The sequence below is a fragment of the Chrysochloris asiatica genome, unplaced genomic scaffold (assembly GCF_000296735.1).
Source record: "Chrysochloris asiatica unplaced genomic scaffold, ChrAsi1.0 scaffold00291, whole genome shotgun sequence".
NCBI lineage: Eukaryota > Metazoa > Chordata > Mammalia > Afrosoricida > Chrysochloridae > Chrysochloris > Chrysochloris asiatica.
This window is the reverse complement of record NW_006408809.1, coordinates 468123-482386: the sequence shown is the minus strand read 5'-3', so window position 1 is coordinate 482386 and position 14264 is coordinate 468123. Positions and strand designations below refer to the sequence as shown.

At 36.4% G+C, this 14264-nt stretch overlaps 1 protein-coding gene across 1 annotated transcript in view; it reads left to right on the top strand.

Annotated features, from left to right (window-relative positions):
* The window catches only part of DHX29 (DEAH (Asp-Glu-Ala-His) box polypeptide 29), a 91946-nt gene that overhangs the window by 57246 nt on the left and 20436 nt on the right, over positions 1-14264 (top strand). Inside the window, exons 13-23 of the mRNA XM_006874638.1 lie at positions 17-193; positions 709-849; positions 2186-2330; positions 2469-2586; positions 3217-3301; positions 4876-4964; positions 7172-7300; positions 7401-7476; positions 8163-8387; positions 9872-10008; positions 13801-13894. Coding sequence (XP_006874700.1) covers positions 17-193; positions 709-849; positions 2186-2330; positions 2469-2586; positions 3217-3301; positions 4876-4964; positions 7172-7300; positions 7401-7476; positions 8163-8387; positions 9872-10008; positions 13801-13894 — 1416 coding nt within the window. The remainder of the gene's footprint in view (positions 1-16; positions 194-708; positions 850-2185; positions 2331-2468; positions 2587-3216; positions 3302-4875; positions 4965-7171; positions 7301-7400; positions 7477-8162; positions 8388-9871; positions 10009-13800; positions 13895-14264) is intronic.

The following is a 14264-nucleotide window of genomic DNA, read 5'->3' as shown; positions in this document are numbered from 1 at the left end:
ATTCATTTTATACCAGGTTCATGAAAGAAGTGTTCAGTCAGACTTCCTACTGATTATCTTGAAGGAGATTTTACAGAAACGTTCTGATCTACACTTGATTCTAATGAGTGCCACTGTAGACAGTGAAAAGTTTTCTACCTATTTCACACACTGCCCTATCCTCAGAATTTCAGGAAGAAGTTATCCTGTGGAGGTAAGTTTTCTTTATTATATGTACCTCAGCAGAAACTTCATTACCCTAGGGTACTGAAAGAGAAGACCTGGGAGCAGCCTTCGGAATCAATGGTTAGTGCTGCCCTAACTGAGGAAGGGAAGGGAAGAACAGTGCTGTTAAAAGACACCCGAGGGCTAGAGAACTTAAACTTCAAATTGAGAGTGGCCGCCTGGCAAGTAACAAGGAACTCCTTTTTCTACCATTCCTTACATTTACAGTTGTCCAGTTTTGGAGCTTCCCTTTCTACCCATTCTATTACTCATATTTATCCTTTTGGTTCAGCTGATGAAGGCTGTGGTTTTAACTATGATGTGATTTATTCCGAGACTTTTAGGGACAGGTTCATCCATATCAACCAAGTTCTTCATTCCCAAATAAAGCAGAAAAGCAACTTTTCATATTATCCTTAACTAGTGCTTAGTGACAGTGTTCTCCCCAAATTGATGTTTTCTGAAATTTGAATTCACCAACTTATTTGCCGGATATTATTGCAGGTTTTTCATGTTGAAGATATAATAGAGGAAACAGGTTTTGTACTGGAGAAAGACTCAGAATATTGCCAGAAATTTTTGGAGGAAGAAGAAGAAATAACCATCAATGTTACAGGCAAAGCAGGTGGAATAAAAAAGTATCAGGTAAAAAGAAAACATCTTGAAGACATGCAATAATAATATCCAGGGCATAGTCTACCATGAGAGTTTTGAAATCATGGTTGACACAGTGAATTCAAACTTCACTTGGTAGAAGAGGAATAGTGATGAGTATAGTTTAAAGACTATTTCTTAAATGTTTGTTTCATAGAATTGTAGTCTTTGGTTTGTGATATTTTAGTTGTTATATTACACTATTCCAGGCCTTTATAAGCACACATACAAAATCAAGGACCATATAGAAGCACCTTTTATAACAATATTTTAGCAATACTAATTATTGAGGAGTAAGTATATAATGATTTTCTCTTCGTCCTAGCACTGTAGATATGAATAGAGAAATCTAGATCCTTGCCATTGGCTTTCTCAGAGGCTCTGGCCCTGCAGAAGCCAATTTCAACTCCACATTGAAGCTGTCCAGAGCTAGACTAATTACATGGTGTTAGAAATATCACAAAATATATGTTTATCATCATGCATTTTAGCCAATTATACTGGATCTAGCCTTTTCATTGTATCCATGACATCTTCATTTATATTTCAGACATGTATTTAATCTGATGTAATCACAAAGTCAAAGTTACTTTATGTTTTAATTGAGCACAATAAACCAAGAAAGCAAAAACTAATCCGTCTCTAACATGAAAGAGAGAAAAATTAAAAACAGGACAATTTTAGATATTTCAGAATAGAAATTATTAGAACTCAGCAGCCAAAGTAGACTCTAAAAAGAGTGAGTCACATACAAATCCCTCATGAAAGTTTTGACCTCTCTTAATCTGGCTGCTCTTCAATTGTCACAGAATGATACGTGTATGTTTTTCTTTAATGCTTCTTCAGTCTAGTACATGCAACAAAAAATTTTAGCTGTACTTAAGGGCTGGGTCCTGGTGTGATGGCACTGTTGGATAAGCACTCAACTGCAAGGTTGATTTGAACCGCATAGTTGGCAGTTCAAACCCACCAGCTGCTCATTTGAAACCTTAAAAAAGGTCACTGTCAGAACCATCTCAATGGCACTTAACAACAGCAACACTAACTAACCTCAAGGTCAGCAAACGATTCAAACCCACCAGCTGCTCTTTGGAAACCCTACACAGGGTCACTATTGAGTTGGTACCAACTCAAGGGCTGGGTGAAATTAAATTACAGGAGAGAGATCAAATTTTATACTTTTCTTATTGTTAAAAATTGATTTACTAGATTTCAACTTTTTTTAAAAATATATACTTGAGTAATTGCAAATACCTCCTTTTGTTTCTATTTTATCTTATTAAAATAATATTTTTGCTCAGCTTTCTCTTAATTGTGTTTCCCTTAGGAATATATCCCGGTTCAGACTGGAGAAACTGCTGATTTAAATCCCTTCTACCAGAAGTACAGCAGCCGTACTCAGCATGCTATTCTCTACATGAATCCTCATAAAATCAATCTGGATCTCATTTTGGAACTTCTAGTGTATTTAGGTATAATTCTGTTCCTAAAATGTCTCCATTTGTTTTGATAAAACTTTTCTTCTAACCAGAGATGTTTTGCTAATATATTTTATATGCTATTCTATGTCTTGTGTTATTTTGAATAGTGTATCTTTTTAAACATTTCAGACAGAAGTCCCCAGTTCAGAAGTATTGAAGGAGCAGTCTTGATCTTTTTACCAGGACTTGCTCATATTCAACAGTTATATGATCTCCTGTCAACTGATAGAAGATTCTATTCTGAACGGTAAGTATAATTTTCATTATGTTCTCAATGGTTTTAACACAGGAAAACATTTGGTACATTAAAGCTCTTAATCAGAGTTTTAGAAGTCTTTTTCTCGTGAGTTAAAATTGTCTTTGGTGAACTAAGGGTTATGTTTGATCGTTTTTTAAGACATTTTTATTATAGCATTTTATCTACTGAAAATTCTTAGGTACCATGTCTGTATTTGTTTTATTTTCTTACTATGAGTAAGCAGAGGGAACCTTGTGATTAAGAATAAGATGGTGATTCCAACCCATTGGGTTTTACGAAACACCGAAGTTGCCATTGATTACTTATATGTACCAAATCTGTTGTTTGCTTTATCTATGTTGATATAGTTGGTTACTGCTGTATAAGTACCACTTCAGCATCAGAACATCTTAAAAATCCTTAAAACACTATATTCCGTAGTATGTATTCATATTTTAAGTTTTCCTTATGGTGGGAAGTCATGGGGATTCATTATAACATTCTTTGGAATTTTGTGTTTAAAAATGCTTCATAATAGAGCATTTTTAAGTCGCTTTCTATTTGCAAATAAATTTTGTTATTCTTTGCAGTGCCTTCTAAAGAGAAACTCTTGCTAAGAACTATGATTTTAACTTTCAGATATAAAGTGATAGCTCTGCATTCTATTCTTTCAACTCAAGATCAAGCTGCAGCATTCACCCTTCCTCCTCCAGGAGTCAGGAAGGTAAAACTCCTTCAGTACAGCGAACTTACATGTGATCCGTCTGAGGACTTTTTATCATCAGAGATAGTTGTTAATATTAAGTGCCTTATCTAGTTCATGACAAACTTGAGCTTAACATGATCTGTAGCTTAGCATTAACATAAGCCCCAAATTAAAATTCAAGTATTTTTTATGAAAGTTGTTGTTAAGTGCTGTCGAGTCAGCACTTAAACATGTATAGGGTTTCTTAGGGGTGGTTGGTGAGCTTGAGCTGCCGGCCTTGCGGTTCAAACCAATCTTGCAGTCTAGCGCTTTAATCCGCAGTGCCCCATCGGGACTCTATGAGAGTAAAAATTGAAACATTAGGCATGAATGTTGCTTGTGAAAAGAAAACCACTACTCTTCCCCAGAATGCACTATGGATATCAGAGTTATTTATATCCTGGAAGAATTCTTTGTTGTTTTCTAGACTCTTCAACCTGATTATTTTTGCAATACATGGATATTGGGTTAGGGGAAAAAAATTTCAGTATTTTCATTTTCTCCTCTGTTGATGACTGTGCAAAGAATGCTTAGCAAAGTGAGGTTTTTAGGTTTGAGCCCTTTTTCAGAAGCAAAATGAACACATTGTAGGTACTAAGGGAAGCACAGAGCTCCCAGACAAGAACTTGGACTATAATCTATAGGAGACCCGGCTTTTCTTTCATTAGCAGCTGCTGAGTGGCCTTTTGACAGTCCAGTCAACCTCATTTTTCATTTTAAAAGGGACTGGATTAAACCAATGACATTCTAACTGCTCTGAGGCATTCCAGTGGTCCGTAGCCTGTCGTAATGGTCTTCAACATTTAGACTTCCTTTTGAGATTTTATTTGAAGAAAAGCGTTCCAGTTCAGCAACATCAAAGAAATTAGAACACTACTGAAGTACAGCGCTCTCATAGATCCCATCCAGTTCTTAATACTCTGGGTTCCATTTTCTAGAATAAGCAAATAAGAAAAACAAGCATTCAATAATGAAAAGTATAGTTAAGATACAGCAGTTGAATTTGACCTAGAATTTCCTAACTGGTTTGCCTCCCAGGACCAAAAAAAACCATGTAGAAGATTGCACAGTTTGGCTATAATTATTGAGAATTTTAGGCCTGGAAAGGAACCTAAGAAATCATATATTTTACCTCCTCATTTAGAGATGTAACAGAAGCCCAGAGAGGTAAAAATGACTTGTCCAAGGTCACAAAATTAGCAGAGACAGACAGCAGCCCAGTTCTCAGGTTTTTTCCTAACAATGGTGGAGATTTGTGCTGCGATAATCTGCTTTCGTTATCTTGGTTTCCAATTCTACTTAAGCCATTTTTAATATGACTAGAAGTAAAGGAATGTTACTCTTGTTGAAATATAAATCTGTAACTTTAGTCTAATTGGCAAACTAAGCTAACCAAACTCGTTAGAATAAGCTAAAATGACCCAGTAATAACAAATAATGAATTTTTGTAAATGCAATTGAAATACCCTTTTTAAAATTAGTGTACTCAAACAACCCAGTGAAGTTTAAATTATGTCATGCTGCTGAAACTTGTTATCTAAATGTATTTTCAGATTGTTTTAGCTACAAATATTGCAGAGACGGGTATCACCATTCCAGATGTTGTATTCGTAATTGATACTGGAAGAACAAAAGAAAATAAGTAAGTTTGAGTTTTCTAAATCAAAACATTTTTAACCTGGAAACAGTTTGATTCTTAGGAGAAAACACAGATTCATATAGGGATGATCCCAAATATCATAATCATGCCCCAAACTAAAATCTTCAGAGAAACTATAAGAAACTGTTAAATGTCAGAATTTTTTTATGGTTTTCCCAAAAGTAATGCCAGTACTCCTACTTTTAGAACAGAAATATCTGAGAAAAGGTCTAGTCAAAGAACATAAATCAGTTTATGCAAGAAATTGTTTCGTAAAAACATTTTTAGAACATGGGTTTTATAGACTCAGATTCAAATTTAAATAACTTTTTAATTTTGATCAATAATATAACCTCTTTAATCATGAGTTTCCCTGTATATAATTGGGGAAATTAAAGTGCCTTGTACAGTAACTGGCACTATGTATATTATCTTACTCAACAAAATGACTATTGTTATTGTTGTTAAGTACCATCAAGTTGATTCCAACTCATAACAACCCTGTAGAGAGTTTTCAAGGAGCATCTGGTGAGCTTGAACCTCCAACCTTGCAGTTCAAACCGACTTGGCAGTCCAGTGCATTAACCCACAAGCGCCACACCAGGACTACTTTATAAATGTTTTCATCTTGATATTGCATATAAAGGAGCTCTGGTAATGTAGTGGTTACGAATCGGGCTGCGAACCACAAGGTCAGCAGTTTGAAACTACCAGCTGTTCCGCGGGAGAAAGATGAGGCTTCCTGCTCCCATAAAGATTTACAGCCTCGGAAACCTACAGCCTCGGAAACCCTTTACAGGTCTCTCAAAGTATTTCATAGAATCCTATTGCATAATTAATAGATATTCCACAACATAAAAAAGGTTCCATGGTCAGATTAGTTTAAGAAATGGTAAATTAAATAGGTTTCTTTTAGAACTTTTCAGTGTTTAATTTTATAGTAAGATATTTAATGTGTAGTGGTGGCTATGTGCTGTGGAGTCGGTTCCAACTCATAGCAACTCTACATAAGGTTTCCGAAGCTGTAAGTCTACAAGAACAGAAAGTCTCATATCTTTCTCCTGTGGCACAGGTGGTAGCTTTGAACTGCTGAGCTTGAGGTTGGCAGCCTGACTGGTAACCACTATGCTACCAGAGCTATGTTTATTAAATCAAAATGTTAGTCCACCATAATAATGTACTTTTTAAACCTGTTTTCAGTGTAATATTTTTGTGCTATTTAAAAATTTTCGTTGTGGTAAGATAGAACAAAGGTTTGTCATCCTAATTCTAAGTGTGTAATGCAGTGACATTACTGACTTTCACCCACATCACCCAAAAAAGAAGCATCGTCGCTTCAGCAATAACTTCCATTCCCTTCTTATCCCAGCTGGTAACCACTAAGAAACTTTTGTCTCCATGTATCTGCCTATTCTAAATATTTCAGGTAGTCCTCAACTTATAATGTGGTTCATTACGACAACTGTAAGTCAGTTCTTACATAAGTTGAATGCCTCTTTTTTTTAATTTTCACTATTATTGACTTTTATTATCAGTGTCTTTATAAATCTAATCTTTATTTGTATTTGGGAATTGGAAACTTAAACCTACAAATATATTTTTGTACATATAGGCATTAAAATAAAAATCATAAAAATGTACTCCAATGATGAAGAACTGGATAAAGTTGACATTTTGTCAGTGGCAGTAATGTCTCTACTTATAGAAGATTTTGGATCATCTGTATTGCCATTGAGGATAGGGTTGGAGTTTCCCATCAGAAAACTAATGAGAACTGTCTATATGGTACTTTTCTTCATGTAATTCACAACATCTCACCACTTCCCAAATCTGCCTACTGACTTTAGTAAAATGATCAGTGTTTGAGACTATGTTTTCGCAACTGAAGCCCCTGATTTAGTTTAGGAAGCTAAATATGCATGGCAGTGTTTTGGATAGTAAATCATAAAACCGAACATATTACATCCAGCAACATTGTTTATAGTGCATATTACCAACAATAAGATATACCCACAAGAAAAGCCAGATGATCATTAAGTATGATTTGTCTTACTTTGAATACGTTGTAAGTCAGGAACTACCTGCAGTACACTATTGGGATCATACAGTATTTGTTCAATTGAATTTTAAGAGTTAAATATATCCAGCTTTTTCAGATTTTTATTTAAGGCAGTTATCTACATATTCTCTCTCCTAAAACATTTCTTTAGGTTCCATGAAAGCAGTCAGATGAGTTCTTTGGTTGAGACATTTGTCAGTAAAGCCAGTGCTCTACAGCGCCAGGGGCGAGCTGGGCGGGTCAGAGATGGCTTCTGTTTCCGAATCTACACAAGAGAAAGGTAAGGCATAGCATTTGAAATGTTAAGACATCCATAATCAGACTGTGTGACATTTCTGATAATATGTGAAGTGTTTAGTGTTATTTATATTATTTTTCAGATTTGAAGGCTTTATGGATTATTCTGTTCCTGAAATCTTGCGTGTGCCACTGGAGGAATTATGTCTTCATATTATGGTAATCTAACATGACGTAAATGAAGATTAGGGCCTAAAATCATCGTATGTTTGCTCTAGATTCTCAGCTGTACCTTTAATATATGGCCTTTTTTTTTTTTTTTTTAAATGAAGAAACTCACTGCGCTTTGATTATGCCAAACAGACACTCATACTTTTTAAATTAAAACAGCTCCAGAATTTAGACCACAATTGGGGCAGTTTTGCCTACCAAGAATCATTTGGCATTATCTGGAATAGGTTTTGGTTCTCACAACTGGGGGTGGTAGTGGTGGTACTACTAGCAGTGAAGATGTAGAAGCTAAGGATAAACACGTTCAAATACACAGGATAGCTACCCGCAACAAAGAATTTTCTGGCCTAAATGTCAGCACTTTTGAGATTGAGAAACTCTGGCCTAGACCAAGATTTTCCTAGACTGAAAGATCTAAAATCTCCTTGAGTTCTTAAATACCTTTGCTTTCTAAAAATCAAGAATGAAGAAAGAAACTAGAAATGTGGACTGGAAGATTTTTTTAATCTTCATACCCCCATCAAACACACCCCAATTAGGGAGAAAAGAGGAGGATAGCCTTGCTCACACATTTACCTTCTTCAATAAACTCAGATTTAATTCCAATTAGACCAACTTTTTGTGGCAGTGTTAAGTCTTATTACATACCAATTTGTCACTCTTTTTCAATCTAGAAATGCAATCTTGGCTCTCCTGAAGATTTCCTTTCCAAAGCCTTAGATCCTCCTCAACTTCAAGTGATCAGCAATGCAATGAATTTACTCCGAAAAATTGGAGCTTGTGAATTAAATGAGCCTAAACTGACTCCATTAGGCCAACACCTTGCAGCCTTGCCTGTAAATGTCAAGATTGGGAAGATGCTTATTTTTGGTGCCATATTTGGCTGCCTTGAACCAGTGGTAAGTCAAATAATGTTGCTATTTCAGTTTAAGCATCATTTAGGCTCAGAAATGAATTCAGAAACAATTTTTTAAATTTCATATCTCTTTTTACCCACATTGAATGTCAGGACTAACATTAAAGCCTGGGGACTGGTATACTTGATAATTTTTTAATATAATACTTAAATTTTTGTATACATGAAAATATATTTATCCATCTAGTTACGTATAGTGCAGATACTATTTTTTAAGTGGCTTTGTCTTTTTAATGTTTTGCTATCAAATACCTTGGGAGTTCAGTGGCTCTGTAGGAAAAGCATCGAACTGCGATCCATAAGGTCAAGGGTTCAAGCTCACCAACTGCTCCGCAGAAGAAAGAGGAGGCTTTCTGCTCCCACAAAGATTTACAGCCTCAGAAACCCTATATGGGGTCACTATGAGTCAGAACTGACTGAATGGCACTTAACAGCAACATCAACAAATCAGATATCCTACTAAAATGTTCATTTAAGTGAATATATAGTAGGTGATTCTTAAACTAGAAGCAAAACTTTTCTCCATTCATTTTTCTGGGTTGTCTCTTTAAGCCAGCAACTACCAGTTAATACCATATCCTCTTAAGATGTCAAAATTAACAAATTTTGCTCATGTGTCACAATCTTTGGGTACATGTCTCCTTTGCTCTCCCAACTTCACAACTTTATTAAGCTGGGACCCTTTCTGGAACTGCAAGTCAAGACATTAAAAGCAGAATAGAAGAGTAACTTCTTATCATTTCTAGTATTAGAAATAGAATTGTGCCAGATCCAAAAAATAAACCCTTTTGTAAGAGCAAATCTTTTCTAAGAAATTCCAGCCATGATAGTTGATCTGACCTGGTAGCGTAATGGGTTACACATTGGGCTGCTAACTGCAAGGTCAGTAGTGTGAATCCACCAGCTGCTCTTCAGGAGAAAGATAAGGCTTTCTGCACCCATAAAGATTTACAGCTTCAGAAACCCTATACAGGGTCTCTGTGAGTCAGAACCGACTCAGCAGCATGCAGCAGCAACATTTGAACTAAAAAAGCTGAAAAACAAATAGGCCAACAGAGACCAGATTCATTTAAGAGAGCACTTCAGGCAATGGAAATTCAGCTGGCTAGGAGTGAAGATAACTGAGCTGATATTCTGGGATCGCCACTAACAGCATGGCTGGTTTACTTACACATTCTTTTTTTTTAATCTCTGAGTCTGGTGAAATTGATCCTCTTGACTTCACAGAGCTGTTATAAAAGTAAAGTCAGAAGATATTATTTTTTAAATTTCACAAAGTGAAATTAAAAATAACCACTTAAGATTATGTTAGCTGTTGTAGAACATGAAAAATTTATTCTAAAAAAAAAAAAAAAATGCAACTTGTAGTGTGATTGTTTTATTATTTGTGTTTTTGTTTTTTTTTTAACAAATTAGATTTGAAAATATGCCTCTTTAATGATAAAGTGTTTGATTATCTGTGGATAGGCAACACTAGCTGCTGTTATGACAGAGAAGTCTCCTTTTACCACACCAATTGGTCGAAAAGATGAAGCAGATCTTGCAAAATCAACTTTGGCTATGGCAGATTCAGACCACCTGACGATCTACAATGCCTATCTGGGGTAAGAATTAATCTGGGTGTTTCCAATAATCCAATGATCTGAGATTATTTACTTTTTTAAAAGCTTAACTTTGGCTTTCATTAAATGCTTACATCTTAAGATTTATGGGGTCCTGGTGTGGTTGTAAGGTAAGTACTGGACTGTTAGCACCAAGGTTAGCTATTCAAAGCCACCAGCCTTGGAAACCATACACAGGGTCACTATGAGTTGGAACCGACTTGACAGCATTTAGCAACAATAGCAATAAGATTTATATTTAGTTAATCCTCAAAGTATAAAATCATTGTGGAGGTTCATATTTTTATAATCCTTCCTAATATTTAAAAACATTTCATCTGTATTGTACCAACCAAAGCCCAGACCATTGAGTCAATTCCAACTCACAGCCACCGTATGACACAGAGTAGAACTGTGCCTGTTAGGGTTTCTAAGACTATATGTCTTCACAGGAGCAAGCAGCCTCATCTTTATGCCATAGAGTGACTGATGGTTTTGAATTGCTGACCTTGTAGTTAGCAGTGCAACGTGTAAACCATTATGCCACCAGGGTTCCTTATATGAGTGTAGGACAAGTGTTGTTACAAAATCATGTTGTTGTTAGGTACTATCAAGTCAGCACTGACTGATAGTGACCCTGTGCACAACAGAACAAAACATTGCCCAGTCCTGTATCATCCTCACAACCTTTGCTACTCCTGAACCCATTGCTACTGCCAATGTACTAATCTATCTCATTGGGGGGGTCTTCCTTTTTTTCTCCAACCCTCTACTTTACCAAACATGATATCCTTCTCCAGGGACTGGTCCATGCTGATAATATGTCTGAAAAATGAGAGACAAAATCTGACCATCCTGGCTTCCAAGGAGCACTCTGACTATACTTTTTCCAACTCAGATCTGTTTGTTCTTTTGGCAGCCCATGGCACTTTCAATATTCTCCTCTAACACCATAACTCCAAAGCATCAATTCTTCTATGTTTGCTGTCCAACTTTCACATGCATTTGAAATTATTGAAAATATCATAGCTTGGGTCAGGCACACCTTAGTCTTCAAGCTGACATCCTTGCTCTTCAACACTTTCAAAAGGTCTTGTGCAGCAGATTTGCCTAATGCAATACATCATCTGATTTCTTTACTGCTGCTTCCATGAGTGTTGATAGTTGATCCAAGAAGAATGAAGTCCTTGACAATTTCAGTCTTTTCTCCGTTGATAAGAATGTTGCTTATTGGTCCAGTGGTGAGGATTTTTTGTTTCGTTTACATTGAGATGCAATCAGTACTGAAGGCTGTGGTCTTTGATCTTCATCAGTAAGTATTTTAAGTTCTCTTCACTTTGAGCAAGCAAGGTTGTATCATTTGCATATCACAGGTGGTTAATGAGTCCTTCCTCCAATCCTGATGCCATGTTTTTCTTCATGTAATCCTGCTTCTCTGATTATTTGCTCAGCATATAGATTGAATAAGTATTGTGAACAACTACAACTCTGGCACACACCTTTCCTAATTTTAAACCTTTCGGAGTTCCCTTGTTCTATTTGAGTAACTGCCTCTTGTTCTATGTACAGGTTCCTCAGGAACACAATTAAGTGTTCTATAATACTCATTCTTCAAAATGTTGTGTATAACTTGTCATGATCCACACAATCAAAAGCCTTTGCATATTCAGTAAAGCACAAGTGTACATCTTCCTGGTATTTTCTGCTTTCAGCCAAGATCCATCTGACATCAGCAATGATATCCCTTGTTCCACGTCCTCTTCTGAATCCAGCTTGAACCTCTGAAAGTTCTTAGTCAATGTATGGTTACAGCCATTTTTGTATCATCATTAGCAGATTTTACTTGCATGGGATATCAATTATATTGTCCGATGATTTCCGCATTCCATTGGGTCACCTCTCTTTGTAATGATCTCTCTCAGTCAGTTGACCAGGTAGTTGTCTTTCAAATTTCTTGGTATAGAGGAATGGGTGCCTCCAATGCCACATCAGTTTGGTGAAAGATAGTAATTTGTATCCCATCAATTCCATGCCTTGTTTTTTTTAATCAATGCCTTCAGTGCACCTTGGACTTCTTCCTTCAGTATCACTGGCTCTTGATCATATGCTACCTCTTGAAATGGTTGAACATCTATCATTTCTTTTTGGTACAGTGACACTATGTGTTCCTTCCATCTTCTTTTGATGCTTTTTGCATCATTCAGTATTATCATAGAAATCTTTATTAAACAAAAAATATCAAAATATGAAGCTATTGTGTCTTGACACCTTCTCCATCTAGGTCTATACCTTTCTAAAGGAGGTGTTTCCATTTCTCTAACTCTTCCCCCAAAGAATTCTGTGCTCTTCGGTTTATATCACATCAAAACAGCAGTTTTGGCATCCTTGAATGACTCAAATCATGTTCCTTTGCAAATTTCTTTTGAATTTTGGGAAAAGGAAATCTGAAGGGGCATGATCAGAGTCAGTGTATGAGGTAAGGTTTCCCAGTGTAATTCTCTTAGGACAGTCCTTGTTGCCCTTGAGGAATGAGTAGTTGTGTTGTTGTGATGGAAAAAATTCTTCAGCATAATTTTTCTAGCCCTTTTCTTACCAATGCAGTTTTCAATTTTCTTAAAACTTCTTCTTGATAAACCCCCATGATTATCCTGTGTCTTTCAAGAAAATATATCAAAATTACACATTTAAAAGATAGTCACTGTATCACTGCCATCAAGAAAGAAGAACCTGGAGTGGAGCACAACCTTTGAACTCTGAGCTATCTGCCCATGGAACTTCCTTGAAACAGGGTCAGAAAGCTGTGACAGCGGAGGAGCAGCAGTAGCTGAACCATGTGCCAGGGCACCAGACAGAGCAGTAGACGTCCTGGCTCCTGGAGCAAGCTGACCGTTAGACAAGAGGCTCACTTATAGTGGGGTGCCTCTAAACACTTAATTGTAAAGCTGGGTTTGATGACTCATGGAGCTAATGCTGAGACCCTCTGGACTGAGACTTAGAGCTCAGTGCAGTGCCCTTTGGGCAATGATCAGGTGTACTAAAAGAGTTTTGTAACCTTGCCTGAGCAGAGCAGAGGCCAGGTCAAGGGATTGAGGGCCAGAGAGGCCTACTTGGACCTGTATCCTGAGTATTTTTTGATCCTGCATTGTAACCTTTTAATTTTCCTAATAAACCTCCTAACTATGAAAAAAATAAAACAAAATAAAAGACAGTCACTGTAACCTTGTGAGCTTGTGAGCTGACCTCTGCCTTGAATTGAACTGGTCCAACAAATCCCTGCAGACGCCACTGTTTTGATTGGATCTTTTGTTTGAAGGCATCCAAACAAGACTAAACCCATTGTATTACTGGGAGAACTTGTCTATAACCAGCCACTGACCACAGAGACATGTTTAAACACATTTTATTTGGAATAAACATGTGTACTTATGAATTAGAACCCTAGTCACAATACTTAAAATCATGTTATCTCATATTTGAAGTAATTAAATAATTACTGTTATACATAAATATATCTGCATTGCAATTGAAATTCTTATATGTGATTAGTAGTTGTTACTACAAGCAAGATCCCCTTCTATTTTTAAATGATTATAATTTAATTAAATCTTATTTTGATTTGTTGTTGTTAAGCGTCATTGACTCGGTTCTGACTCATAGCAACCATGTGTAGGGTTCCTAAGGAGCAGCTGGTGGAGTTGAGCCACAAACCATGTTGTTAGCAGTCCAGTGCTTATCTTGCAGTGCCATACCAGGAGGAAGCAAACATGTTGAACTGTGGTCATTGTATTTCTCTAGATGGAAGAAAGCTCGACAAGAAGGGGGCTATCGTTCTGAAATGACATATTGCCGGAGGAACTTTCTTAATAGAACATCACTGTTAACTCTAGAGGTAAGTCTTAGTACAGTTCTCATAGTCAGGGTTAGATGGTTAATAAATATATTTATTTTGGAAAAAGGACTCCCTAGAATAGTGCCCAACACATAATAAAGGTTTGATAAACACTTACTGAATTAATGAATTTGTAATTTTTGTTTTTGTTATTTCTCTACAAGTAATCAATATGCATTACACACTGATTAAAAAAAGATTATTCAACAACAATAATAATAGATCCAGGATACTGTAAAAAGTTGTTGTTGTTAGGTGCCATCGAGTTGGTCCCGACTCATAGTGACCCTATGCACAACAGAACAAAACACTGCCCCATCCTGAGCCAACCTCACAATTGTTGCCACACTTGAGCCCACTGATGCTACCA